General features: G+C 60.0%; 2 protein-coding genes across 4 annotated transcripts in view; one reads left to right on the forward strand and one right to left on the reverse strand.

Moving 5' to 3' along the window:
- Positions 1-64: 64 nt before the first annotated feature.
- On the forward strand, positions 65-9,665 carry SLC22A12 (solute carrier family 22 member 12). Of its 3 annotated transcripts, none has more exons than XM_042959083.1 (10): positions 65-466; positions 1,116-1,219; positions 1,626-1,780; positions 1,856-2,024; positions 6,564-6,687; positions 6,861-6,976; positions 7,672-7,886; positions 8,327-8,435; positions 8,658-8,861; positions 9,394-9,665. In XM_042959083.1, the coding sequence occupies exons 1-10, from the start codon at positions 65-67 to the stop codon at positions 9,455-9,457; spliced, it is 1,662 nt and encodes a 553-aa protein (XP_042815017.1). In that variant the 3' UTR covers positions 9,458-9,665. The 3 variants fall into 3 exon arrangements, with proteins under 3 accessions (XP_042815017.1, XP_042815018.1, XP_042815019.1); XM_042959084.1 differs by having other exon boundaries at positions 1,626-1,678; XM_042959085.1 differs by lacking the exons at positions 1,626-1,780; positions 1,856-2,024.
- Positions 9,666-14,575: 4,910 nt separating this feature from the next.
- The window catches only part of NRXN2 (neurexin 2), a 79,753-nt gene continuing 67,070 nt past the window's right edge, over positions 14,576-27,258 (reverse strand). Inside the window, exons 18-19 of the mRNA XM_042958364.1 lie at positions 26,874-26,952; positions 14,576-15,591 (exon numbers count right to left, since the gene is read on the reverse strand). Coding sequence (XP_042814298.1) covers positions 14,705-15,591; positions 26,874-26,952 — 966 coding nt within the window. The 3' untranslated portion in view covers positions 14,576-14,704. The remainder of the gene's footprint in view (positions 15,592-26,873; positions 26,953-27,258) is intronic.

Genomic DNA, 27,258 nt, shown 5'->3' on the forward strand with positions numbered 1-27,258 from the left:
CCCCTTTGCCCTGGGCCAGCTTCTGTGAAGTGGGCACCTCCCTTGGGCCCCCTCGGCGGGCTCCATGGCGTTTTCTGAGCTCCTGGACCAAGTGGGTGGCCTGGGCAGGTTCCAGGTTCTCCAGATGGTGGCTCTGGTGGTCCCTATCATGTGGCTCACCACTCAGAGCATGATGGAGAACTTCTCGGCCGCCGTGCCCAGCCACCGCTGCTGGGTGCCCCTCCTGGACAACAGCACCGCCCAGGCCGGTGTCCCCGGGGCCCTGGGCCCCAAGGACCTCCTGACCGTCTCCATCCCCCCGGGCCCCAACCACGAGCCCCACCGGTGTCGCCGCTTCCGCCAACCCCAGTGGCAGCTCCTGGACCCCAACGGCACGGCCACCAACTGGAGTGAGGCCGCCACGGAGCCGTGCGTGGACGGCTGGGTCTACGACCGCAGCACCTTCACGTCCACCATCGTGGCCAAGGTAAGGGCCTCCCCTGACACCCTCCCCAAGTCCTGGCACTTTAGAGGTCAAGGGCAGAGCTCACACTTGACTGGGCTCAGCACGGCCCAGTCCTGGGAGGGACCTGCCCTCTGCAAGCCTCCTCACTCGCCACCGGTGCCCTCCTCCAGCACCTGCCCTACAGGGGAGTGGGCGGCAGGACTCAGCCTACAGACAGACACTGGCCCCTGGCTCCTGGAAGAGTGGGTGCTGCCCGTGACCGCCAGGCCAGCCCCGCTGCCCCCTGATTAGCTGTGACACAGGCAGCTCCCTCCACCGTGACCCCAGTTCTCAGACCCCGGGGGGAGGCATCAGGCAAACGCGGGCGAGTGGGAGGAGCCCCCCACCCCGGCCAGGGGAAGGGGCCTCTCTCTGCAGAAGGGAGCGGCCCCGGGGGAATCGGGAGGTGACGCCAACTCCGGCTGGCGTTGCAAACCGGGTGAGGCAGGGGAGAGATGAGGCCAGAGAGAACTTGACCCTGGACCAGAGGGTGATGTGGGGAGGCTTAGCCCTGCCCCACCACCCTAGAGGTCACCGGGCCATCCACCCACGCCTGGTTCCCTCAGGCCTTCCCATCCTACGCCTCCACCCCTGCTTGTCTGGGCTCAGCTCCCCACTCCTCTCCCGCCAGTGGGACCTTGTGTGCGACTCCCACGCCCTGAAGCCCATGGCCCAGTCCATCTACCTGTCGGGGATCCTGGTGGGAGCGGCGGTGTTTGGCCAAGTCTCCGACAGGTGAGTACCCCCCCCCCGCCCAGTTCTAGAAGCCCCCTTTTCCCTCACGCCTCTGTGCTCCCATCTCCATGTGTCTCTCCCCTGACGCCTTCTGGCTCTGCCACTGAGGAAGCCCTGTACCCGCTCTAGGCCTTTGTTTCTGGGGTTGTAGAGGATCGTCACTCCTACCAAACACTTACTGCTAAAATCTGCCTAAAACCGCTAAAAGCTGTTGTCGAGCGCTCCTGCTGACGGGGAGCTCATTCTCTGCCCGGGGCCGCCACCTGGGCCTACAAGCCTTTCATGGGGGGCGGGGATAACTCAGGTCTGGACCCAAGAGTCACCGTGACCTCTGCTCAGACCCCCGTGGCCGGTGCCGTGGCGCCCCGTGGACCCGGCCACCGCCTGCCCGTTTGTGTGCCCGCAGGTTTGGGCGCAGGCTGGTGCTGACCTGGAACTACCTTCAGATGGCCGTGTCGGGCACGGCGGCCGCCTTCGCCCCCACCTTCCCGGTGTACTGTCTGTTTCGCTTCCTGGTGGCCTTGGCCGTGGCGGGCGTCATGATGAACACTTGTACTCTCCGTAGGTCACCTGACCCGGGCCAGGCGAGGGAGGCTCGTGTGGGCTCCCAGGCTGACCCTTGAGGTCTCCTTGCAGTGATGGAGTGGACGTCCACGCGTGCCCGAGCCTTGGTGATGACTTTGAACTCCCTGGGCTTCAGCTTCGGCCAGGTCCTGATGGCCACAGTGGCCTACGGTGTGCGTGACTGGGCCCTGCTGCAGCTGGTGGTCTCCGCCCCCTTCTTCCTCTGCTTTGTGTATTCCTGGTGGGTGCCGTCCCCTGTCCTCAGAGAAGTCCCTGCCTACCCTCCACCCTGGGGGCAGGGACCAGGGGCGCAGGAGGCCAAGGGAGCCCAGCCAGAGGGGAGCCACGGGCCCGGCACAGCTGGCGGCCACAGGTCCACGGTGCTCACCCACCCCGGACTGGGGCTCCAGGGCCGGAGACGCTTCTCCCTTCCTTGTTCCTCCCGGTGCCTCCTCCCCCTGCACTCATCCTCCCCCCTCCCCTCTTCCTTCCCATCATCTCTAGGCCTTTTCCCTCTTGACTCCTTGCTTGCCTTGGCATGTGTGCCTCTGGGCACATTTTCTGAGCCGAGGCACTAGGCCAGGCTGAGGGGTGAGACACAAATACAACACACACACACACACACACACACACACCGCTCCTAGGACACGGCCCCAGTCAGCCTTATGTACTGACATTTTACTAAAAAGCAGGGACCAAGACCCAGTGGTCGGAGGGGACCCCCAGCCCCCCACACAGGGCTGACATATTAGAGAAGTTAGGAAGTGTCTGTGCTGCCCTGAAATAAATCAGGCATGGCTCTTGCCAAACTCCTGGGACATAGTAGGTGTATGGGAAATATCTGTTGGATGGATATCTGGATAGATGGATGGATGGATGGATGGATGGATGGATGGGTGGATGGATGGATAGATGATATAGATAGATGGTAGATAGATAGATAGATAGATAGATATGATAGATATAATGGATGGATGGATGGATGGATGGATGGGTGGATGGATAGATGATATAGATAGATGGTAGATAGATAGATAGATAGATAGATAGATATGATAGATATAATGGATGGATGGATGGATCGATGGATGGATGGATGGATGGATGGATGGGTGGATGGATGGATAGATGATATAGATAGATGATAAATAGATAGATAGATAGATAGATAGATAGATAGATAGATAGATATGATAGATATAATGGATGGATGGATGGATGGATGGATGGATAGATGATATAGATAGATAGATAGATAGATAGATGATAGATATGATAGATATAATGGATGGATGGATGGATGGATGGATGGATGGATAGATGATATAGATAGATGATAGATAGATAGATAGATAGATACATATGATAGATATAATGGATGGATGGATGGATCCATGGATGGATGGATGGATGGATGGGTGGATGGATGGATAGATGATATAGATAGATAGATAGATAGATAGATAGATAGATAGGTGATAGATATGATAGATATAATGGATGGATGGATGGATCAATGGATGGATGGATGGATGGATGGATAGATGATATAGATAGATGATAAATAGATAGATAGATAGATAGATAGATAGATAGATAGATATGATAGATATAATGGATGGATGGATGGATGGATAGATGATATAGATAGATAGATAGATAGATAGATATGATAGATATAATGGATGGATGGATGGATGGATGAATGGATGGATGGATAGATAGATCGATGGATGGATGGATGGATGGATGGATGGATAATATAGATAGATGATAGATAGATAGATAGATAGATAGATAGATGATAGATATGATAGATATAATGGATGAATGGATGGATGGATGGATGGATGGATCGATGGATGGATAGATGATATAGATAGATGATAAATAGATAGATAGATAGATAGATATGATAGATATAATGGATGGATGGATGGATGGATAGATGATATAGATAGATAGATAGATAGATGATAGATATGATAGATGGATGGATGGATGGATGGATAGATGATATAGATAGACAGATAGATAGATAGATATGATAGATATAATGGATGGATGGATGGATGGATGAATGGATGGATGGATAGATAGATCGATGGATGGATGGATGGATGGATGGATGGATAATATAGATAGATGATAGATAGATAGATAGATAGATAGATAGATGATAGATATGATAGATATAATGGATGAATGGATGGATGGATGGATCGATGGATGGATGGATGGATGGATGGATAGATGATATAGATAGATGATAAATAGATATGATACATATAATGGATGGATGTATGGATCGATCGATGGATGAATGGATGGATGGATAGATGATATAGATAGATGATAAATAGATAGATATGATAGATATAATGGATGGATGGATGGACCGATGGATGGATGGATGGATGATATAGATAGATGATACATAAATAGATAGATGATAGATACGATAGATATAATGGATGGATACATGGATGGATGGATGGATAATCTAGGTAGATAGATAATAGATAACAGGTAATAGGCAATAGATAATAGGTGGTGGGCAAGAAATGAGCTGAGCTGAGCTGAGCTGAACAGGTGGCTGGAGGGGTAAGTGGATGAATGGATGTCCTTTGGGACAGGGCTGAGCCCGGCTCATTCACACACAGACCCAGCAACTCTGGGTTTTTGGTTGGCCATCGTGGCCCCTGCAGAAAGAAGTCCAGCAGACGCCCAGGGGAGGACGGGGCACTGGCACCGGGAGGAGGGCTGACTTCACAGATCTCTCCAAGCCCCACTGATTGGAGCAGAAACGCTCTTAGAATGGAGCCCTGAGCAGCTAATTTGCAGTCACTCTGCAGAGCAGGAGACAGTCACGCTTCCTGCACTGGCTCTGAGAGGAAGCCATTCCAGCTGACGGGTGGCTTTCCGGGATGGCCATTTGACCCCCGGGACCAACGGAGCGGAGGCTGGAGGGTAGAGGGCAAGGGTCAACGATGCAGATTCCGGGGCCCCCTTCCTGGCTCTCTGAGGCTGACGCTGGCTCACGGGGTAGAGCCTCACTTTTCCTGACAGACGTGCCCACCCAGGTGCCGTGCACGTGCCCACAATCGTGCGTCACCCACCACGTCATGACTTCAGCAAACAGCTACCGGGTGCCCACCAGGGACAGGGCACTGGCTGATGCGGGGCTGACGACAGTGAAACAGGAGCACTGCCCCGCGGGGAGCTGGCAAGACACCCCACACGTGATGGCTTGACAAATAAGAGGGGGACCATCTGAGGGCGGGAGCCCATGGCCCGCGAACTCCCACCAGCTTCTCTGCTTCGCTTCAAAACCCATTTCTATCCATGACAGGTTGTCTGCCTGTGCCGGCCCCACCCCCTTCCCCGTCTCCTCGAACCCACCCGACCACCAGGCTTCACCCACGACGGCCCTGGCGCCCGGGCTCTGCTCCCACTGTTCTTGGCCCCTGAATCGGAGGAGGGGTGCCCTCTCCCGGGCGACCTAACCTGTGTCCCCTGTGCCACATGCTGCAAACCCCGAATCCCCTCTCCAGACCTGCCCCTCCCCAGACTCCAGCCTCCCGTTTCCAACCCTCCGTGTGACATCGCCATGACTGATGTCTCGGATTCACAAACGTGAACATCTTCTCACACCTGCTCTTTCCCAAGGCTTCCCCAGCAAGGGTGGGGGGGATAGCAGCCCCCATCCGCCGGGTCCCAGGGTTAGAGACACCACATCACCTCCCTGTCCCTCACTGACCTCCCCGCCCCACCCTAAGTCCAGCAGGTCACTGGATCTTGTCAACTCTACCTCAAAAGTATGCCTCGAGCCCCCCTTCTCTCCCCTGTTCTAACCCGGGAGGACCTTCGGGCCCCATGCATGTGGAGCAGGTGACCCCACGCCTGGCTGCTGCTCCCAGGGGAAAGCGTGCCTGGCTGGGGGGCCTGCCTGAGCAGAGGCCTGGAGCCAGGAGCCAGGGTGGAATGGTGGGCGTGGCAGGGGCCTCGGTGGGCTGGGCCAGCGCAAGGGATCTGGGCCGACGTCGAGGGGTGTGGGGGCAAGGTTAGGGTTAGGAGCTGGGCCCTGGCATCGGGGTGTGGAGCCGGGATGCGTGGGGCCAGCTGGCATCCAGGAGACAGCAAGTGTTGTCCTGACGTGGGCGACCGGGCCACAGGCGAGACAAGGGCAGGGGCGGGTCAGGTGCAAGCGGCTGGTGGTGACAGGAATTGGTGGCTGCCTGGGTGCAGGTGGAGGGGGCTGGCGATGCCACGACCAAAGACCCTGCCCCAGGCCTGAGCCCCCGCTTGGGTGGGAAGCTGGGGAGGAGCCAGCTCGGGCAGGAAGGCGCAGCCTCGGGGGTGAACAGGAAGGCCACGGATGTGACATCGGGCAGGTGCCTGGCCTCCCTGGGGAGAGGTGGGGGACCCCAGTGGGCTTGCGGCTTGTGGCGGGCTTGCAAGACTACGGTCCTCACTGCACACAGGCTCACCCAGGCCTGCTTCCCGGGGGGTGCCAGGGAAGGGCCACAGGGTCGGGAGGGAGGCCGGAAGGGGAGGATATGGACTCCCAACCCCAGTCTGAGGAAGAGAAGGAAAAAGGCAGAAAAGGTGGCCTGCGGGGGAAGGAGGGCGTCAGGTGGTGTGGCGTCCCTGAGCCTGGGGCCTATGGGCACCAGTGAGGCCACCCCCCTGGGCAGAGGGAGACAGAAGGGCAGTAAGGCTCACGCAGCCTGGGGCCACAGGCCGCACCCACCCACCCTCCGCCCTTGACCCCCTGCAGGTGGCTGGCGGAGTCTGCCCGATGGCTCCTCATCAAGGGCAAGCTGGAGCAGGGCCTGCGGGAGCTACAGAAGGTGGCTGCCATCAACGGGAAGAGGGCAGTGGAGGACACACTGACTGCAGAGGTGAGGCGGGGCGGGGCAGGGCGGGGCGCTCCCCCAGGGCTCAGCCCTCAGACCCTCTCCCTGCCCCTGCACAGGCCCCTGGGAGGGTGAGGGTCTCAAGGAGGAGGACCTGCCCGGTGCTCCCAATGCTGACAGTGACTCCCCTCCCGCCCCGCCCCACCCCGTCCCTGCAGGCCTTGCTGTCAGCCATGCGGGAGGAGCTGAGTGCGAGCCAGGCTCCTGCCAGCCCGGCTGCCCTGCTTTGCACACCCGGACTGGGCCTCCGGACCTGTGTCTCCACTCTGTGCTGGTAGAGGCCCCTTCACCCCCCCGGGGCCCCAGCCTCTGCCTCGGGCCTGCCTTGGGCAGCCGGGAACCTGGGGTCAGGCCCTGACTGGCATCCAGGCAGGGGACCTCTACGGACTCTCCTCTTGCTCCCGCCTCCAGGACCAGGCCTGAAGCATTCCATTCCCCACCGCCCCCCCCCCCACTCCCCTGCTAGCAGTCAGGCTCCCAAAGGAAGCAGCCAAGGCCAGGTGGGGTCAGGCCAGGGAGAGGGGATGGCAGAGACCCCTAAGGAGGAAGATTCACAGCAAAGGCGCTGGGAGAGCTGAGCTGCCCAGCAGGCCGAGGAGACCGTTCGAGAATAAGCGAGGCGAGAAGGCACACCCACCCCAGTATTTTCAGAGCCCGGGGAGCCAGTCTCACCCAGCAAGGACACAGGACAGGACACAGGACACCCAGAGGGAGGGAGGAAGGCAAACCCTGGCCTCTCCCCCACCCCACCCCCTGCACCTCCAGCCCCTCACCAGCGGCTCCCATTGGCCAAACCTACCGAGGGGTGGCACCGGGGGAGGGGGGAGGCCTGGGGCCAGGTGGCGCACAGAGACCAGCCCTCCACTACGCAGAGCCTGCAGGGGGAGGCTGGAGGCGGGTCTGAGGACCGACCAGCAAAGGGGCAGCCCCCACCCCAGCCTGACCCCACCCGCCCCGCCCCGCCTGCAGGTTCGCCTTCGGCTTCACCTTCTACGGCCTGGCCCTAGACCTGCAGGCCCTCGGCAGCGACATCTTCCTGCTCCAGGTCCTCATTGGGGTCGTGGACATCCCGGCCAAGATCGGCACCCTGGTGCTGCTGAACCGCCTGGGCCGCAGGTCCACTCAGGTGGCGTCCCTGGTGCTGGCGGGGCTCTGCGTCTTGGCCAACATGCTGGTGCCCCACGGTGAGCGGCCAGAGGCTTCCCTACCTCGGGGTGCTGAGCCAGGGACAGGGGCCCCTGCCCCCTCCTCAGAGGGTGCTGGTCTAGAGCAGGGGCCCGGTGGGGAAGGAGGCTGCTGGGGCATCTGGGACAGATGGTGACGGCCCGCCCCAGGCAGCAGGAACAGGGATGGAGTGGAGGGGGTGGCATCATGCAGGGGGAGGGGAGGGAGCAGGGGGCCAAGGAGGACTCCCAGGGTCTGGCTCAGGGTTATCGGGTTGGGCAGCAGTTTGGGGGGCAGCGAACGGAACCACGGTGTCACCTAGGATGTGGTGCGTGTGTGCGTTGTGGGGACACCCAGATGGAGGGGAGTCATAGACATTTGGGAGGTCAGGGAGAAGTCTGGCCCCCATCTGACCTCGGAGCCCCGCCACCAAGCTCGCTACCCCCTTCCCTGTCCACAGAGTTGGGGGCCCTGCGTTCATCCCTGGCCGTGCTGGGGCTCGGGGGCCTGGGGGCCGCCTTCACCTGCGTCACCATCTACACTGGTGAGCTCTTCCCCACCGTGCTCAGGTGAGGCTGTGCCCGGGCCCGAAGAAGGGGTCACCCTGGGCTGCGAGGGCAGGGTGGGGGTGGCCTTCCCCAGCCCCGGATGTTCCCGCCGCCATCCCCCTCCCATGTGGTCTCAGGGCTGAGCAGGTGCATTCTGCCCCCCGCCCCAACCACTGTGCCTCCCTGGACAGAGTGGGGCTGGGCCGGGCTGGGAGGCCCTCACGGGTGTTTCCGGGGCTGCAGGATGACAGCGGTGGGCCTGGGCCAGATGGCAGCCCGCGCGGGAGCTATCCTGGGGCCTCTGGTGCGGCTGCTGGGTGCACACGGCCGCTCACTGCCGCTGCTCGTCTACGGGGCGGTGCCGGTGCTGAGCGGCTTGGCTGCATTGTTGCTGCCGGAGACACAGAGCCTGCCGCTGCCCGACACGGTTCAAGATGTGCAGAACCAGTGAGTGAGCTCGGCCCGGGGCCCGCCCTCTCCGCTTCCCCCCTGCCCCCCGCCCCCACCCCGTCACTGGGCAGAGAGAGAAGCAGAGGCACAGAAAGGGACGGGATTGGCCCAGAGTCAAACAGCACATCTTTGGGAGAGGGGAGACCAAGGGCCGGGGCTCCTGGCTGACAGTGTGGACTTTGTCTCCTGCTCTGGGCCGGAGGCTGGGCCACCCTCGGGGCCACCTTCAGAGGCGTCGAGGGGAAGGGAGAATGTAGTCGTTTGTTAAGAAGGACGGGCCGAGGGTGTGATGGGCGTTGCTGGGGGAGGAGGGGTGCTCACAGGCCCCAAATTCTACCACGAAAGCCCCTAGATGGCTGGCAGGCTGTCACTGCCCCCCCCCCCCCCGCTTCCCAGCACGTGCCCATTCCTGGGCCCCCAAGAGCAGGGCAGTGGTACCTCCTGAGACCTCAGGAGGGACCCAGTTCAGGGGTCAGAGGTCACTCTGCACGCACGAGCCACACCCCTCTTGTCTTTCACGTCTGAACAGGGCAGTGATGAAAGCGACACACAGCCCCCCAGGGCGCACTGTCCTGAAATCCACACACTTTTAAGCTCCCGGGCATTCTGCGATGGGACATTGGGAGAAGCACCCTCTCTCCCTCGGAGAAGGCAGGACGACAAAGGCCACCATCTCCAGAGGGTCCAGGGGCGGCCCCGGGCACCCCACCGGACCCTCCCTTGTGACTTCGAAAACGATCAAGGACCGGCAGGACCCTGTCTACCCCGTGCTCCCCTCCTCGCTGCTCACGGCCCCCAGCTGTCCACTGTTCCCCCCTCCCCCGCAGCCCTCCCCCCCACCCAGCTTGGAGGCCACCATCATCCAAGGTCAAAACGTCCCAAACTCATCGCACTACCCCGAGATCTCCGCACAAGTCTCAGCTCCTCAGTTGTACCCAAAGGGCAGCTCTGGCCCCCGGTCACCCCTCTGCACACTCCAGCCACGGGACCAATCCTGCCTCGCCCCTTCTCTACCTACCAAACTCCTCTTCAGCCTCCCAGACTGAGGGCAACCGCCTCCTTCCAGGGGTGCAGCCCGAGGCCATAGCGAAACCCTTACCCACAGCCACGCACCTGTCTCCCACCCTGCCAGCTATGAGTTCCCAGAGGGTTGGAGTGGCCCCCTTGCCCCCTGATCTGACCCGGCCCCCACACAAAGCCTGGCAGGAGGGGCGTTGGGGGGGAGGCGACAAAAGAGTGAATAAAGGATCAAATGACTGCCCCTCCCTGACTCCAGAGAAGAGCCACAGGTGGGGGTGGGGCAGAGGAGAGTTCTGGGGAGCTCCTCTGGGGGCTGGCCCTTTCCCAGGCCAGCCTATCTGCCCTTTCCTGCCTGTGTTGTGGGCTAGGCATCGTCCTGGCCATCTCATGGCATCATCTCATCTCTTCCCGAGCCCTTCGAGGAAGATGCCCCATTTTACAGGTGGGAAAGTAAGGCTTGGAGAAACCGATTGCCCATGACGGGCAGCTAGGAGGGACGGAATCAAGAGTCAGGCCCCGGTCTCCAGAGCCCAACCCTGGCTACGACACCCCCAGCCTGCCCTCAGGCCTCGAGACCACTGGGAGACAGGAGCACTCCCTGGCCTGGTCTTGTCAGCATAGCCTCGGGCCTCTTTAGGGGGGGATCGTGTCTTTTAGCCTTCTGCCTGTGGCCACCCCTCAGTGAAGAACCCCCCCCACACACACACACACAAGGACAAAGGGGACAGGGGTGGGGATCACGTTTGTTAAGATGCCCAAAGGCAAGGTTGTCCCAGCCTGCCCTGAACTTTCCATCCTGTCTGCCTGCTGCCCAGCTGAGCTCCAGCTACTTCCTTACCATTGCTCAGCATTCTTGGGACCCACTGGTGTCCAGAAGCTTCCAGAAGAGAGAACCCAGGACTGGTGACAGATGGCTCCTCCTCCCCGCTAGGGTGTCCTCCAGTTCACCAAGTGGTCAGAACTGTCCCTCTGCCCACGTTCAGAGCAGCCTTGCTCCTGGCCCTTCCAGGCGGTCACGGTCTTCTAGGACCCGGGGCCGACCTGCTTCCAACATGTCTCCCCTCACTCAACAGGATCTGGAAGCTGGGAGGGTCCAGGACCCGGCCCCTCTGGGGCAGCAGGGGGTGAGCGTCATCCCCGTGGCAGAGTGGGTGCCCTGCAAAGGGAGAGGGGTCTCCCTTCACAGCGGTCCCAGGCCTGCCTTCTAGGTGGGTGCTCCACTCAAGCGGTCTTCACTTGGGAGCCCCCAATTTACTGCTCACCAGAGGGAGCACCTGCCCCCCGAGGCTGCAGGGACACCTGCAAGGGAAGAGCCCAGGAAACCGGGCGTGGGAAGGAAGTGGTCAACAGTCTCACAGTCTCATTCGCCCCATGGAAGTAGAGGCCTCAAGCAGTGGGGACAGGAAAGTGGCTTCAGACCCACTTTGGCCATCCTCCTGTCTCCAGCCAGGACTGCAGCTCTCCCAGAGGGTGTGTGGGGAGGGCAACGCAGGCTCCTTCGGCTCCATATCCGCCTCCAGGAAAGGGATGTCCTTCCAGAAGAGTGCCAGGACTGGCTGACCTTGTGTTCCCTCCACCGGGGGTTTGGGTGGTAGGGCAGGTCTTCAAGGTCAAAGGGATCAGCTAGACTCCACCTTGAGCTTCTTCCCCAGCTCGGTCCTTGCTCCTCCCCAGGTGGAATCTCCTGGCACTTCCCTGATAGAACCAACTGTCAATGAGCGAGGTTCCTGGAATTTCAGTCACCCCCAGATGCTGTTTGGACACTCCTGAGGGTCAATGCCAGGCCAGCCAGACTCCAAAGGACCTCAGCTCAGGCCCAGGTGATAGGTTCAACATCAGATGCCCAGACGAAGGAGCTGAGACTGAAGTGACCATATCTTACAGACAGGTAAACTGAGTCAATGGTAGATTGACTCACAACCAACCCCTTGAGTGACAAGGAGCTCTTAGTCTCCTTACAAAGAGAAGAAAACACCCAGTCCTACACCCCCATGGCAATGAGCAGGACTGGGACCCATCCTTCCAACTCCTCCACTGTCCCTCTTTCTGGCCCCCTACTCTGACAGGCTGTTCAGAGCCATTCTAGAAATTTCTAGAATAAGAATGAATTTCTAGAAATTCTGGAATAGGAATTTAGAATTTCTGGAATAGACAAATAGAATTTCTAGAAACTTCTGGAAGAAGAACGTTCCCTTCTTGACACCGAGGAACTCCTGCCTGCCTCTATTGGTTTTCTTTGGCCAGTGACGATGGGGCGGGGGAACCTGAGATAAATTTCCATCCCTCGGGCAAACAGAACAGTAGCGGAAGACGTGAGCGCAAGGCCACGGCCAGCACAGGGACAGGATGTCCTGGCCAGACCACCCCAAGTCAGGGCCTCCCCCCAGGCTTCCACAGGGGGTTACAGCTGACCTCAGGCTCCTAGGCTGTGAGCAGCTGGGCAGAAGCAGGGCCCATGCCTCCCCCCAGATGGCTGGTTCAGGAGGGCAAGGAGAGGCCTGGTCTATGGAAATCCACAGCAGCTCCTGGAGAACCCGCTCTCCCACCAGTGACAGGACTCTGGGGCAGGGCTCTCAAAGGCCCCTAGGGGCACACCCCAGGGTAAGGAGGATCCTGAAACAAAAAAGCTTCATCCCAGGATGGAAGGAAGGACGAGGAGGTGAGGTTCCTGTGGACATCAAGCCCAAAGACCTGCCAGATGTCCAGGCCTAAACATGGACCAGACTTGCGAACTGGAAAATGTCACAAGAATGGGCTGGCCAGCAACAGAGCCACCTGCGGATGGGAGCAGCTTCAAGTGGCCCAGGGCGATGGGGAGCCAAGGGCACAAGAGAGCAGAACCAAGAGAGGGGAGCAAGATCCACCAAGCAGAAAGTGGAGGAGACCTGAGTGACAGAAGCACGGCTGAGTCAGGGCTCACGTGCCCAGCGGCATGGCGATCCCAAACTGCCACCTGGGAGAGGAAGACCATCCACCCTCCTCTCTCCTGAGGACGCTGGCCCCTAACCCTCACCTAAGAGTTTCAAATCCAGACCCATCTCTCCGCGTGTTTGGGACCGTGGGCTTGCTCAGTGTCTCCATGAAGGAGCAAACGCCCTAGGATGAAGCTCTACTTCTACCTACAGCTGCAGGAGCTGCCCATAGTCAGCCGGCGAGCAGCGTAGACTGGGGCAGTGTAGACCGGGGCCCGGGAGGGGGTGGGTAGGCGGGGCGGCAGAGATTAGGTTCCAAATCCCTAGAGATGCAGAAAAAGCAGAGACCCTGGAGTTGGGCGGAACTGGGGGCAAATGTGCACTCAGCCCCTGGAGCCCTGGCCACCCAGGAACACCACCACCTTCCCCAAGGGCTGTAGCAAGACCCCAGCAGCCCCCAGAGGCGTGGGCCCGTTGTGGCCACTAGGGGGCAACACGATGCTCTTGCCTCTTGGTGATTTGATCACCTCCAGAGCGCAGGTGGGTGGGCTCAGCCAAGACCACAGACCAGCTGCTTACCTGGGCGGATCCTGGGGCCAGGAGGGACATGGGGGTGAGACAAAGACAAGCCGCCCCCCAGGAGCCCAAAGCCATGCTCGGCCCAAATCTTTGGAGGCTACTTACCAGCTCTCATGGGCCGCAATTCGGGCCCAGACCCCAGGTCAGAGCCAGGACCGATGTCCCAACGGTACCCACCCGGAAAAAAACTGCACAGGACCGTTGGATTTGGAAAGTTTTTGTTTTCTTTTCCCACACATTTCCGGGGTTGGGGTGTTTTCCAAGACTCAGACACATTTGTTAACAAAGAGAGAAAAAAAACTGGGGGAGCAGGGAGCCCGTGGGCAGAGAAGTGACCCCAGCAGTCAGCGGGCGATGCCTCGCTCTCTCTCTTCCCTGGTGCCCGCGCCCCACGGGTGCCACAGGCTGCTGCTCGCGGTATCTAGATTATTTGTCTTTAATATATATCTGCATTTGCCTTTCCCCTCCCACCCGCCCCCCACCCCTGATCCTCCAGCAGCTTCCCCATCAATGCACGTCGCCCGGCGGCACACAACAGAACTGGCCTTCGGCGGCCCGAGCCCCTTCCCTGGGCGGCACCAGGCAAGCGCCTCCTCCTGGTGGGCGGAGCCGGGGCGCTCGGGGCAACTCCCACTGCCCCGCCCCGCCCCCCCACGCTGGGCCCCTCGGCCCCACCCGCCCGCCCTTCTCCCACCGACTCTGGAAACCCAAGGGTAGGAAAGGAAGGGAGAAACCAGACACACGAGAAAAGAAGTGGAGAGAGGGAGGGTGGGGACAGAGAGACACAGCAAGCCTGGGATGGGGGCCGGAGGGCTTGGGAGGAGAAGGAAGGCAGGAGGGACAGAGGGCAGAAGAAAAATTGCGGGAAATTAAACAGGACGAGGAGTGGACACTTTACAAAACCCCCAGCCTTCCTTCCCGCCCAACCCCACCAAAATAAAACTACCCCCCCCCTTAAAAAAATAAATCAACCCAGGGCTGTGAGCACATGCCCTGCCCGGCAGGCGCAGGGCTGAGAGGGACAGACAGCCCCCGGGACTGACGGTGCCGCCGCACCCGACGGCAGGAGGAAGGGGACGAGCACGGGGTTTCCTTTTCTGTTTTTCTTTTTTCCTTCTTTCTTTTTTTCTTTCTTTCTTCCCTCTTTTTCTTTTCTTTCTTTTTTTTTTTTTTTTTTTTTTTTTTTTTTTTTTTGCGTTTCCTCTTCGTGAGAGAAGTCCGAGGCAGCCAGGGAGCGGGTCCCCAGAGCCCCCGGCGGGGAGAGGGCCGCACCCGCCTCCCGGGGCGGTCCCGGGAGGGGCAGCTGGCAGTGGGGCGCGGTGCCGGGGCTCACACGTAGTACTCCTTGTCTTTGTTCTTCTTGGCCTTGCTGGGCGTCTTGGGAGCGGCCGGGGCCTTCTCTTTGACCACTGCCCCATTGCTCTGGGCCGAGTTACTGATGTAGTTCCGGCTCTGGTCCACCTGGTAGGAGCCCTCGTCGCGGTTGCGGTACTTGTACATGGCGTAGAGGAGGATGAGGATACAGAGCGCCGCGGCCGCCACGATGCCCACCACCATGCCCGTGGTGCTGCTGGACTCCCGGATCACCTCCACCGCGCCGGGCGGGCCCCGCTCCCCGGGCCCCGTGGGGTTGGCTGTGGGCAGATGGGGGAAGCCGGGGGCGGAGGTCACGCCCGGGCGCAGGGGCGGGGGCCTCCGCGGCTCGAAGGACGTGGGGGCCCCAGGCCCCAGGGGCGGGTTCTCCAGCAGGGGCTGCAGCGGGTCTCGGTGGTTCATTTTGCCCGCGGGCAGGTTGGGGGCCGGGGCGGAGGGGGCCAGCAGCACCCCGGGGGCGCCCGTGGCCCCATCTGTCCTGAGGTGGGGCCGGGGAGCGGGTTTGCGGGGTGAGAGGAGGGTGGTGCGGTCCGTGACCAGGGGAAAGGTGGTGTAAAAGTCCTCGTCGTCCGTGGGGGGGAGGCTGGAGTCAAAGACCTCCCCGGACGCAAAGCCCGAGGCCTCGATGGGCTCTTCGCAGTCGCTGTCGTCCTGCTCGGCCTGGCACGGGCCCCCGGCGGGCGGGCGGCGGGCCGCGGGTGGGGGCAAGGTGTCTTGGGTGGCGCCCACGCCCGTGAGGAAGGGATAGAAGGTGGGGGGTGGGGGCACGAAGGGGGATCGGGTGGCCACGGGAGGGGGGTCTAAGGAGTCCTCCGTGATAATGGGCAATATTAACTCTCCTCCTAGAACAAGAGAGAGAAGAGAGAAGAGAGGGTGTCAGCGAGGGCCCAGGGCGCAGGCGGCTGGCACAGAGAGAGAAACAACAGCCTCACACACCCAAATCGGTTCCAATTGGCTTTGGCGGAGACTAGAGCGGGCTGGGCCCGCCCGCCAGCCTGCCGGCGCGCTGCGCTTTAAGCGGGCAGCGGCTCGGATGCCCTGGGCACCCCACGCACGGGCTCTGCGGCTCACTGGGTTTTGGTCTTTTGTTTGTCTTAAGAAACCAAAAGGAACAGAAAGGAAAGGAAATCGAAAAGAAACGGAAAAAAAAAAACTCTACTGGTTTAAGGCTTAAAAACAGATAACAAGAGCAGCATTTAAACAAACCTAACAACAATATCTTTTAGGGTTTTTTTTTTTTTCTAGATTTTTCTCTTTTTTTGCTTTTGTTTTTTTTTTTTTCTTTTGTTTTTTAAAAAAGAAGATAGCATACCACGGAATTCAGGCAACTTACATCAACAAATAGGCCGTGTGATTTTAGCATGAAGAAAAAAATTACAAACAGAGCTGTGTAAGCGGGTTCTCCCGGAAAAAATAAGAAAAAACAACTTTTCCGTACAACGTTTTCTGTCTATCTGTTTGGTATCTCCCTCCCTCGCTCTTCTCTCCCTCTGGACATCTTGCTTCCTCCTGTACGCTCTCTCGCCTCCCTCACTTGTGCCCTCTCCCCCTCGTTAAACACAAACCTAAGATCTGCACGGTGCAGGCTGGCTTGGGGAAACTGTTACCACCACTTGGTGACAGCATGGGAGGAAGGAGGGAGCAGTGGGAAGGAGGGCTTGGGGGAAAGGGAGGTACTGGCAGCTATGGAGGAATGGATACATGGGTGAGAGGACTTGAGGGGGGGGATGGTCATGGGAAGCAGCTTTGAAGGTTAATTGCAGGCTGGCCATGGGAAGAAGAGAAAACTGAGGTGGGAGGTGACAAAGTCCACGAGAAAGAGTGGGGCAAGGAGGGGACAGGCTGGAGGAGGGTCTTGTCCCATAGGACTCTGGGAGAGGGTGTGAGAAGCCCTGTGGAGGCAGGGAGGTGGGAAGGCAGCGGGGGGGGGGGGGGGGGGGTGGGGGGGGGAGGGAAGGAGGGACGGAGGGAGGGAGGGAGGTGGACAGGAACACACGACTCCTGCGCTAACCCTAATTCCCCAACTTCCTCTTTCTTCACCCTCCACCTCTGACCCCCACTGGCTTCCCCCCTCCCCCTCCCCAGAACCCCCATGGGCCGCCAGGACCTGACCAGGGCTTGACTGCCTCTGGCCCTCTTATTATTCTTAAAACAATAATAAAACAACGGAAAGAAGAAGAAAGCAAAAAAAGAAAAGAAAATACATACACAGCCATCTGGGAAGGAAGCACTTGCTAATATAGGGCCCGGGGTGGGGGGGGGGACTAGTCGGGAAGGTTGGGGGGCGGTGATTAGGTCTCCTCCCTTTCTCCCTTAGGTCTATTAACTGTGGTACCCTGGGCACAAACTGCAATTCCCATCAGCCCCAAAGGGTGAGAACTACAACTCCCATTAGCCCTTGGAGCCGGGGGAGGGGTGGGGCAGAGACTGCAATTCCCATCAGACCCGGGGGGTCAACAACTTGACAACCCTCATCAGCCCACTGCCCCTCTGGCAAATACTGCATCCCACTGGTGTGGGGTAGATCCAGCTGGAGTCTAGGTCTAGGAGGCTCTAGGTCTAGGTCTAGGTCTGGGAGGGCTCTCTCCTCTTAGAGGGACACCTCTGGGCCCGGTTGGGGCTGGAGATTTCCTCTCTAGCTCGTCCTACACCCAAGCCCTGCCCCCATCTGAGTGCTTCTCCCTGGTCTCTGCAGGGCGTGGTTTTCACAGATCGGGCCCTAAGCCCCCTATCCCCTCCAGAGGAAGCACCCCGGGGGCTCCACTCCCAGGCCCTGCCTGCCCCACTGCAGCCACGCCCGGCCATGTGTCACTGCCACATCTTGGCGTCTCTTCTCCTGCTCCCTGCCCCTAAGCCTGCTCTCCTGCTCCTGCTCCCTAAGCCTCTGTGTCTGTTGATCCTTCCGATCCCAAGCTCCGACAAAATCTGGCAGAGCTGTCCTTGGCCACCCTAGCCTGCCACAGCCAAGATCTTGCCAGAGCTGTCCTTGGCCACCCTAGCCTGCCACAGCCAAGATCTTGCCATTGAACTCGTAGCCTTGCCTAGCTCCCCAGGCTGCTCCTCCCACCAGGCTCCCATCTCCCCCGGGGCCAGGGCTCACCTGCACCCCACATTGTGAAGCCCCAGGGCACCTGGCCCTCCAGGGGCTCAGCCACACTGAAAAACTGAGCCCAAAGCAGACAAGCATGTTCTGTGGAGCTGGGACCGTCCAAAGTTAGCTTTTTATGGAAGAGGATGCTGAGGCCCGGGGTGGGGAGGACTTCCCAAGGTCACTCGGTGTCTGCATCAGGCAAGGTGAACAAATGGACTCTCCAGTCCTTTCTGTGGCTCTCAGAGACCAGGGAAGGGTCAAGTTCTCACAAGGAGCCTGGAAAGGCCTGATTCATCCTCCCCATGCCTGCAGTAATCTGTTTGACTCTTGGCTTGTTAACCTGGGAGGCCACAGACCTGTTCTGTCATTAATTACTGTGTGACCACGGACAAAATTCTGTCACGCTCTGGGCCTCAGCTTCCTCATCTATAAAATTAGGGCGTTGGGCTCCAGGCCCAGGGTGAGGCCAAGGTCTGGCTCTTGTGGACCTCCTGCCTATGGATGAATAATTGATCTCCCCATCCCCTCCTGAGCCCTGGACCCACCATGGATGGCCCAGCACCCTGGTCCCTGGGTAAAGGGCACATCCAGCTCCCAGCTCTTAGGTGGAGGCTGGCAGCCTGTGTCCCGTCACGGCACAGTTCCTCTCCCTGCTGGGCCACACCACCGGCCCTCTTCCTGACCTTTGCCTTCCGTTCAGAACACCTCGCCCCTGCTAATATTTCACTCGTGCTTCGAGTCCGGCCAAATACCTCCTCTCCCAAGAAGGCCTCTGGTTTGGGCTCACTGCTAGGGAAGGTTCAAGGCCTAGCACCCAGCACTGGGCCTGGTGCGGGGGCTCATCGTATTTTGACCAAGGGAAGGGGAGGAATACTCACCAGGCATTTCCTCTGGGCCCGGCCAGGCTAGGTATCTGGGGATGGGGTGGGAGCCCCTCACGGGCCAGAACAACTGGGTTTTGAACACCCTTCCTCCCCTGACCCACACAGAGCAGCACTGCTGAGTTCGGCCTGTACAGTTCCCCCTGTGCAGCGTCTCCCAGGCTCCAGAGCCCTCCCAGGCCTGGTCACCTTGACTCTCGCCCCTGCCCTTCAACCCCAGCTGTGTCCTGGCCTCCATATCTGGGTCTCAGCCCCGTCCCTGTATCCCCAGCTTCTCTGGGAGCTTTCCTTGGGCCCTTCTCTGTCCAAGGCTTTGACAGCGTCTCCTGAGGGTGTCCCGCCCTCACCGACATCCTCCACACCACCACAACTGCCCCTCGGTGCCCCCTTCTCATGGCCCTGCACCCCAGCCTCCGTCTCCTCACCCCACAGCTCCTGCTGTCCCCACAAGATAACACGCTGTCAAGACCCCGCGCTGTCTTCCTTCCCCCACATTCGATCAAAGCCGAACTGGCTCTGTGGCAGGCAAGCCGCATGTAACATAGGGCACTGGGTTTCCCTGGGGTCGTTCACTGGTCCAGGGTCCAGCAAGCTTGTCCTGGCGAGGAGTTAGCAGGCTCTGGAGGAAGGGAGGACCCCTCAGAGACTCCTCACTGTGAAAGTCCAACCAGGGGCTCCCTTCCCACTGGGCGTTTGAGGAAGATTTGGGGTGCCTGGGATCCCGGGTCCAGCTCTACAAGGCTGTACATTGGGATGGGGTGCTCCCGGGAGTCTGAGAAGGACCCTAGGCAGCTTCCCGCCCCTCCCCCGCCTCAGGCTGCTACAGCACTTGGGAAAAATACTCACAGGAGCACGGATCACAGAAGCCCCCCCACCCCCCACCCAACTCCTAAGTTGAATGCCAGGACCTGTCAGTCCCACTTACTAGAGAGAATTCCATTCTGGCCAAGGAGACCAGCAAGCTGAGCCCGTTCTGCCTTCAGGGCACAGCGACTCCTGACCGGAAATGTACCCAAGAACCCCATTCCCACCCCAGCAGGACGTGCCTACTCCCAAAAGAGCACCTAGCACTGAGGTTGGGTGTCACAGACTGAGCAATCGGCTGGCTGAGGCCCCGTCCGCCAGCGCGGGGTGCCTGCCCAGGCTGTGACGGCAAGAAAGCCACTAGCCCACAGGGCGTTTCGTGTGGGTCCGCAAAAAGGCAGCCCCTCAGTGTGGCCACAGACCTGCACGCACACGACTTGGCGAATAGCTTCTCTTTACACAATTAGAAAAAGGTACTCTGGCTTCCTGGAGGCCACAGCCCTGCTCCAGGGACCAGGACACGCAGCTTGGTGAGCAGAGAGCGCTGGCTAGATTTCAGCCCTTACTCACCTGTTCCAGTAGAAAACAACCTGTGCCCAACTGCGTGCAGTGACCTGGAAGATGGCGCCCCGCCCCACTCGGAAACACCAGCGCAGCCAATGGCAAGCGTCAAGGCGGATTCAAGGTCAGAGCGGATGCCGTATCGTGTGTGTGTGTGTGTGTGTGTGTGTGCAGGAACGCACCCCTCAGAGTCTGTTCCTGTGCACCTGGGCATCGTGTGCACACGAACCTCAACGGATCTGAGCACATGAGCGTCAGGGAATCTGCACAGACGTGTGCGTGTAAGCGAGCCCCTGGCTGTGCCTGGGTCCACCCGCTTCTGAGCCTGGGGCTGAACTCCTGTGCGCATGCGTGAATGCCCCACCGCGAGCCCGTGAGCCTGCCCCCCGTGGGTCCCAGCGTGGGAGGCAGGCCTCTGTGAATGCCTCTTTCCCCAAACTCATGGTCTCCTTCTCCTGGGCTGCAAGACTACATTTCCCAGCACCCCTTACAAGTAGGTGTGGCCGTATGACTGAGCAGGGGCGGCTGCTAGTAGCCGCCCATGAGTCTCCCGGGTGCGGGTGCGGGTGCGGGTGCGGGTGCGTGCCCTTTCCCCTCCTTCCAGGGACCTCGCAAACTGCCTGCTGAGTAGGGAGGAGCTACAGGGATGGAAGGAGGCTGGATTCCCAAAGCGCCCCTTGGGGCGGAGCCACCTGCTGATGGGGAAGCCCCCTGGTGGGCTTTCACTTGAGTGAGATGCTTCCCTGGAAGAAACCACTGAGATCTGGGGGTTATCTGTTACAGAAACACATGTTGCCTTCACAAGTACGGATGCCGAACCAGACCTGTGTGCCCCCAAAACCCGTGGGCTTCAGGTAACAAGCCAGGGAAAGGGCTGGAAAGATGAAGCAGCGTACGATGCGGGACATTGGGTTCCAGCCTCTGCTTGCGATGCCCTACGGGGCAGAGCGTGCGCCGGCGGAGGCTGAGGCCCCAAGGGAACGTGCCAGGAAAGTTGGGGTGACGATGCCGCCTTTTCCTTTCAGCTTTCGGTAATGCATCATAAGAAGACTGAGTTAGCAAGAGTGAGTGGGGGCTTTGCAAGCAGAGACGAAGGCAACAGAGACAGCCCGGAAACGCGGGGCTTGCCAAACGTCCAGAGAGCCGATGCTTCCAAACTACAAATCGCGAGAGAGACCAAAGATGGCTGTGAGGGACAATGACCCCGTGAGACGTCTACCTGCACGAGGAGGCCTCGGCCTCGCCTCACAGATCAGATGGAGGGTGCGGCCTCCCCACCTGCTGTTTCGAAGGCCTTCAGAAGTGTCATCGCTAAATGAAGAGACGGGCTCTGATCCCATGATCAGAGCAACACGGAAATAAACGGGCTTCGCAAGTGTGTCTGGGAAAGAACTCTGAGGGCAGCCGCTTTGACTGCTGGAGCCTGAGAAACCACCTCTGGGCCCCCAAATATGCAGGGGCAGGAAGTGGGCCGAGTCCCCAAGGAGGACGTTTTCCCAACACCCACTTCCGAGGAGGCCATGGAGGATAAGAACTGGGAGGCCCTTCACAGAGGCAGCACCAGGGCCACAAACCAAGGAGAGGGAGTTTCTCGAAGACAGTAGAGGCCGGGGTTAAGGAAGAAAGTTCCCCACCACAGGGGTGGAGTCTCACCCACTGCAGGGGGGGCTGGATTTCCTCAAGGCTTAGAACTAGGGGTCTTGGGGGGGTTTCCACTCTTCTCTTTTTTTGCATGACAGGTTTTACTGTGATGGCTGACTCTGGCCCACTGGATTCGGGGCGGGGCTGAGCTGTGTGGTCCGTGAGATCGATTACCCTTTTAGTTCACGGGGATCCAGACCACATGTGGACACCCAGGAGCAAGTCTGGACCCAGCCAAGCGGGCCGCCATCTCCCAGACACCCTCCCCTTTGCGGTGACATCCCTGAGGGGGTGAGGCTTCAGGGTGTCTCCCTTGGGGGGGGGGGGGAGGCGTGCTCTGCGGGTGTGAGAAAGAGTGAAATGGACTGTTGGTGACCCAGAGGCCCACACTGGACACAGAAATCGCTAGCTGGTCTGCTCACCGCATCTGTTTCTGCTTCCTCCCCGGGGGCACGGCAAGGCCGTACCTCCCAGCCTTCCTGGAAGCTGAGCCAGGGCCAGGAGACTGAGCTCCGGATGGCCGCGGGCAGAATCGGCGCAAGCAACGAGCGCCCCTCTCCACCCTGGCCCGTAGAACCCACCCGCGCGTGACCCCACCGTGGGTCACCTTCCGCAACTCGGGACCTCACCTGGCGGGGACCGTGTGGCTTCCAGACGGAAGGCCAGGCCCTGGGCGAGGGCTTGTGGAGGAGAAATAAATTTCTGGGTATTAAACCACAGGTGCTGTGGAGGTGATCTATCATGGCAACTGGTGTTATCTTAAGAAACTCTGGAATGTGAGCTCATTTGTGCTTCTGTGAATTCTGAGCTAGATGTGTGGGTCTGAGCGGGCGCGCCCGCGTCTGTGGGATCCGGCCTCTGAGGGTCTCCCGTACGTATGCATGGGCGCAAAGCCTCCGAAGGGTCGTGCCCACACGGGGTAAGCGCACGAGCTGGCTCTGTGGGTCTGAGCCACGTGGGGGGCTTACATGAATCTGAGTGCTCGCGCATGTGTGTGCCCTCGGGGGTCTGAACAGCGGCATGTGCTCACCTGTGTGTGAACTCAGAGGCATGCGTTTTATTGGGTCTGAACACGTATGTGCGGCCCGAGGATACGACCCCATCTGTGAGCAGCTCATGTGGACATCTGAGCATACGAGTAAGGGCATCGGTATCCGTGGGTGCCCGTGCGGGCCAGTGTAGACGTGTGTGTGTGTGTGTGTGTGTGTGCATGCGCGTGTAAACACCACTGCAGGACTCCGTACGAGTGTGTATGCCCTGAAGGGTCCGACCATGTGTATGTCTCCAAGCATGGGTGAATCTGAATGTACGTGTCTCCGAGTGTGTGCGCGTGTGTGCGCGTGCCTCTGAACACGTGGGTATGAATGTAAGCATGAGCCTCTGTCTGAGCTAAGGCGGAGCTCTGAGGGTCCCCTCTCACGGGGCAATGGGAGGGCTGCAGGTGCGGGTGTAAACAACCGTGTGAACGTGTGTGGACCCCTGGGTCTGGGTGCACACAGCCTACCTCTGAGAACGTGCCCACGTGCGGGTCTCAGCACATAGGTGCCTTCTGCGTGCACACGGGCGTGGCTCTGTGGCGTGGCACCTGGGAGCCCAAGCCTAGGTGGGTGTTTTGGGAGCCCCAAGTGCACGGATGGGAAAGCGAACTTGCTGAACACGCTCTGAATATGCATGCGTCTCTGTAAGACCAGGCACCTGTATGGGTTTGTGCGAACTTACTGGCAGGACACGGGAGGCCCGAACATGAGTGTGGACTTGGGTGGAACCGTGACACGCGGCTGTATGGGTTTGTGCTTCTGTGGGTCTCGGTAGCCGTGTGTCTGTGTGTTACGGATGACACGTGTCTCTTTAGATCTAAGCTTGTGTGCGCCTCCTTTGGTCTGAGGCGCGAACGGCCTGTGACCGTCCAGGTTTGAACGTATTCACACCTGTGCAAGTGGGTGTGCGTGAGCTTGCCGGTAGATCCCTAAGTGTATGTGCACGGATGTACGTGCGTGCGCCCCTGGTCAGACACGTGTGCACGCATGTAAACGTGTGCCGCTGTGGATCTGAGTCCGTGTGCGCCCTTCCTGGGTGCCTCAAGGGGTGCAAACTCAAATCCCCACAGGGCACCATACCCTAATGTGCGGGTCAGGCTGGCGAAGACAGCGAGGGGTGGTGGGCCACATTCCCCACGATGCAGAGCACGCCCCCGCTGAAGGCACTCCCTCTCAAAAGAATGAAAACACGGTGCCCATCAATCCATACCCTTCTTTGACTGGCTTGCCAACCTCACGTGAAATAACCATGTTGGACGATGATCTCACCGAGCTACGGGAAGGAGGAGTGGGGCCTGGGGTCTGGGAAGGGGCCCAAGCGGAGAGGAAGGGTGGAAAGCGAGTGGGGATGATCCCAGGCTTGACATCTGGACCCAGGGAGGAGGATCTGGCAGGTGGGAGGGATGCCAACGGCCTGGGGTCCCTGGGGTCGGTCCCTGGGTAGCCACTGTCTCTAGCCAGGCTGCCTCCTCCTCTAACACTGACCTCGGAGCCCAAGGAGGCCCGGCCCTGTGCTAGAGAACAGCCTCCCTGCACCCGGGGCACAAGAGGGCCTCTGGCTGGAGTCCCCTTTCTCGGTAGATGGGGCGGGTGGCATGGTCTAGATCAGCCTGAGGGGCTCTGGAGTCATCTTGGTCTTTGCCTGGCCTCCCATCAGGATAAAACTCCAACCTGAAGCATATGGGACGGGTGTGCGTATGGAAATACACACACGTGCCACGCACACCTGGGGGAGAACCTCTGGCTTCTGTCGGTCTCCTCTGGAGGCTTACGCGTATGCTCTGCCCTTATTTTCAAAGCCCGGTGCCAGGCTGTCCACCAGCCTCTCCCTAACCACCCCCCCCGCCCCCCCGGCTTCTAGTCCTCCTCTACCCTCCACCCTCCCCTCAGGGGCTTGGCCCTCTGATCCAGGGAGGGCGGCCGACCTGCCTACCTCAGCTCCCCTTTACTCCCTCGTCCCAACACAGCCTAAGGGAGCTCGGCCAACCGGTGCACGCACTCAGCGACTCAGCCTCCGTCACATCCAGGCCCCTGACAAGACTCCAGGTGGCGGCTGGAAAGTTCGAACCTCGGGGAGTGTGTGGCCCCCCCCGGTGTGGCCCAGTATGCACTGCCTGTCCCTGCGCGGTGGCCGTGTGGCCCCACACTCCTCTCCACGGGGTCCAGGGAGAGCAGACCCCTCCTCTCATCCCACAGTCCCTCCCCCCCACCCCCCAGAGTGAGCACATGCGTGCAAACACATGTGATGGGGCCAAGTGCCCTTTTCTCAAGACCCACACAGCCCTGTGTCCCCGGAGTCCTATCCCAGGGCTCTCGTGGAGCTGATCATCACGGCCCCTTTCGGCAGGTGCGGGCTAGGGGAGCTGCTTCCGTATACGGGAAACCCCAGTAACTGACTGGGTAGAGGAGGTAAAGCAGGGTTGAGGGGGAGAGTGCTGCGTGGAAGCTGCCAGATGCCCAGAACCTCCCAAAGCAACGGCAGAGCATGAAGGTGCGTCCCTGAGCTGAGATCGCCTAGTGGGATGCAGCCAGATGGCCCCCCCCCCCCACCAGCAGAGGGGCCTCCCCGCAGTGGACGGCGTCTGTTCCAGAAAGCACCAGCTCTCGGCTGTGGATGGGGAGGCCTTTGCAGCCCAACAGCCTGCAGCTCCCCCACGCGCCTCAGGGCCCCGGACCACCAAACAACGCTCTTCAGCTCTGGCCTGTGGGGTCTGGGGGCCTGTGCCCCGGCTCTCCCCCTGCCATTGGTCTCTGGAACCTGAGCCTCTGCCCCAAGGCTCCGTGGTGTTTCTTGCTCTCCCCACACTCCTTCCATGGTTGCAGCCTACCCTCAGCTTGAGCGTCTCCTCTGGGACTGGCAGACCGCCCCCCCCGCCAGGCTGGATTCACAAGCTATGCCCCAGTGAGACTGCCCCCCTCCCCTGACCCCATCACGGTCGCCAACCCCGCAGGCATCTGCCCCAACCTCCAGAGCCCAGGTGCTACCCACTGCAAGGTAACCAGAAGTTTCTGGAAACCCAAGCGAGGGATGAGGTTCCCACAAGCTCATCCAGGCCACCACCGGATCCCACGATCCCTTCCTGGGAAATCTGGCCACATTCAGTCCTTCCTCCGTTCCCGCTGCCAGGCGTAAGCACCAGGACCTCAGCTCCTCAGGCCCTCCCTCCCCCTGGCTCCTCTCAGCCACCCCCAATCTGCTCAGCTGAGCAGCCCTCGCACCCACTATGCCACTCCATACCCCGCACTTCTCAGTTGGCACTCGAGGCCCACCCTTGCTTTGCCAACCTGGTCTCTCACTGGGGCCGAGCCCAGCTCTCCAGCTGGAAGGATCCAGCAGAGGCCTGGAATGCCACCCCCGGGAAGCCTTTCCTCCCAGCACCTGCTCTCCTGTTAGAGCAACTGCCCCTCTAGAAATCTAGACCAGACCTCAGGTCCCAAGCTCCTCAGGGGTCACGTGTCTGGCTAGGGGCACATCTCCTACCCCGCCTCACCCCAGCCCACTCACTGCCTGGCACAGAGCTGCCGTGTGGTATAACTGCCCCAGCTCGGCCTGGCAGAGTGTCTGGCCACCTCCCTGAGACTGGGAATGAGGAGGGTTCTGGATCCAGCAGAGGTCTCCTCTACTACTGACCCAGGGAAAATCAGGCCTCAGGGACTGATGGGAGTTGCAGTTCTGGACCCAAGAGCTGATGGGAGTTGTAGTTCTGGACTCAAGAGCTGATGGGAGTTGTAGTTCCTAGGCCTGCGCTCCCCCTCCTACCCCACCCCCAGCTCGCACCCCATAAAGACTCATGGGAGCTGTAGTTATTCATCTCGGGGAAAAGTCCCCCTCTTTCCCTCCCAGCATTCCTTGGCCCTCAACCCCAGGATCCCAAGCTAAGGACCTCACTAACTCGGAGGGCTGGGGTACCAAAAGGCCAGAAACGGCCTTGCCAGAGGGACAATTGGAGGGACCTGGAGGGGAATGGCAGGAAGGCAGAGGAAGCTATCAGGGCAAGTGAAGGCCTGGCAGCAGGCCCTGTGGGCTTGGGCCAGGTGGCAGGGACAGTCGCCCCCCTCCCATCAGCGTCACCCGGGCCCGGGGCAGGGGAGGGGGGAAAGGCACTCACCAGTACTGGGCTCACACTCCTCCAGGTCCTCGTCGTCACTCGGACACTCAGCAGAGGCCACCAAGAGGTCATCTGTGTTCTGGGGGCGAGAGGAAGGGTGGGGCGGGGGGGAGAAGAAGGTTCGCGGGTGGGTCAACAGGTCCCAAAGCCACCTCTTGAGTGAGACCACACAGGAGACGGGTCCTGGGCGCTAAGACACACACCTTGGCCCGTGGCTGGATGGCCGAGGGCCTCCCTTCCCCCGGATGTGCAGAGCGAGGCTGGACAGCACCCGCCCTGCAGCAGCTGCCCGGCTCCTGGGGGTCGGTGAGCCAGCACATGTGTCTTTTATTTCTAGGAAGCCAGGGAGGCTGGACGTTGGACCTGGGGGTGCAGGGCTGGGGCA

This window comes from Panthera tigris, chromosome D1 (assembly GCF_018350195.1).
Source record: "Panthera tigris isolate Pti1 chromosome D1, P.tigris_Pti1_mat1.1, whole genome shotgun sequence".
NCBI lineage: Eukaryota > Metazoa > Chordata > Mammalia > Carnivora > Felidae > Panthera > Panthera tigris.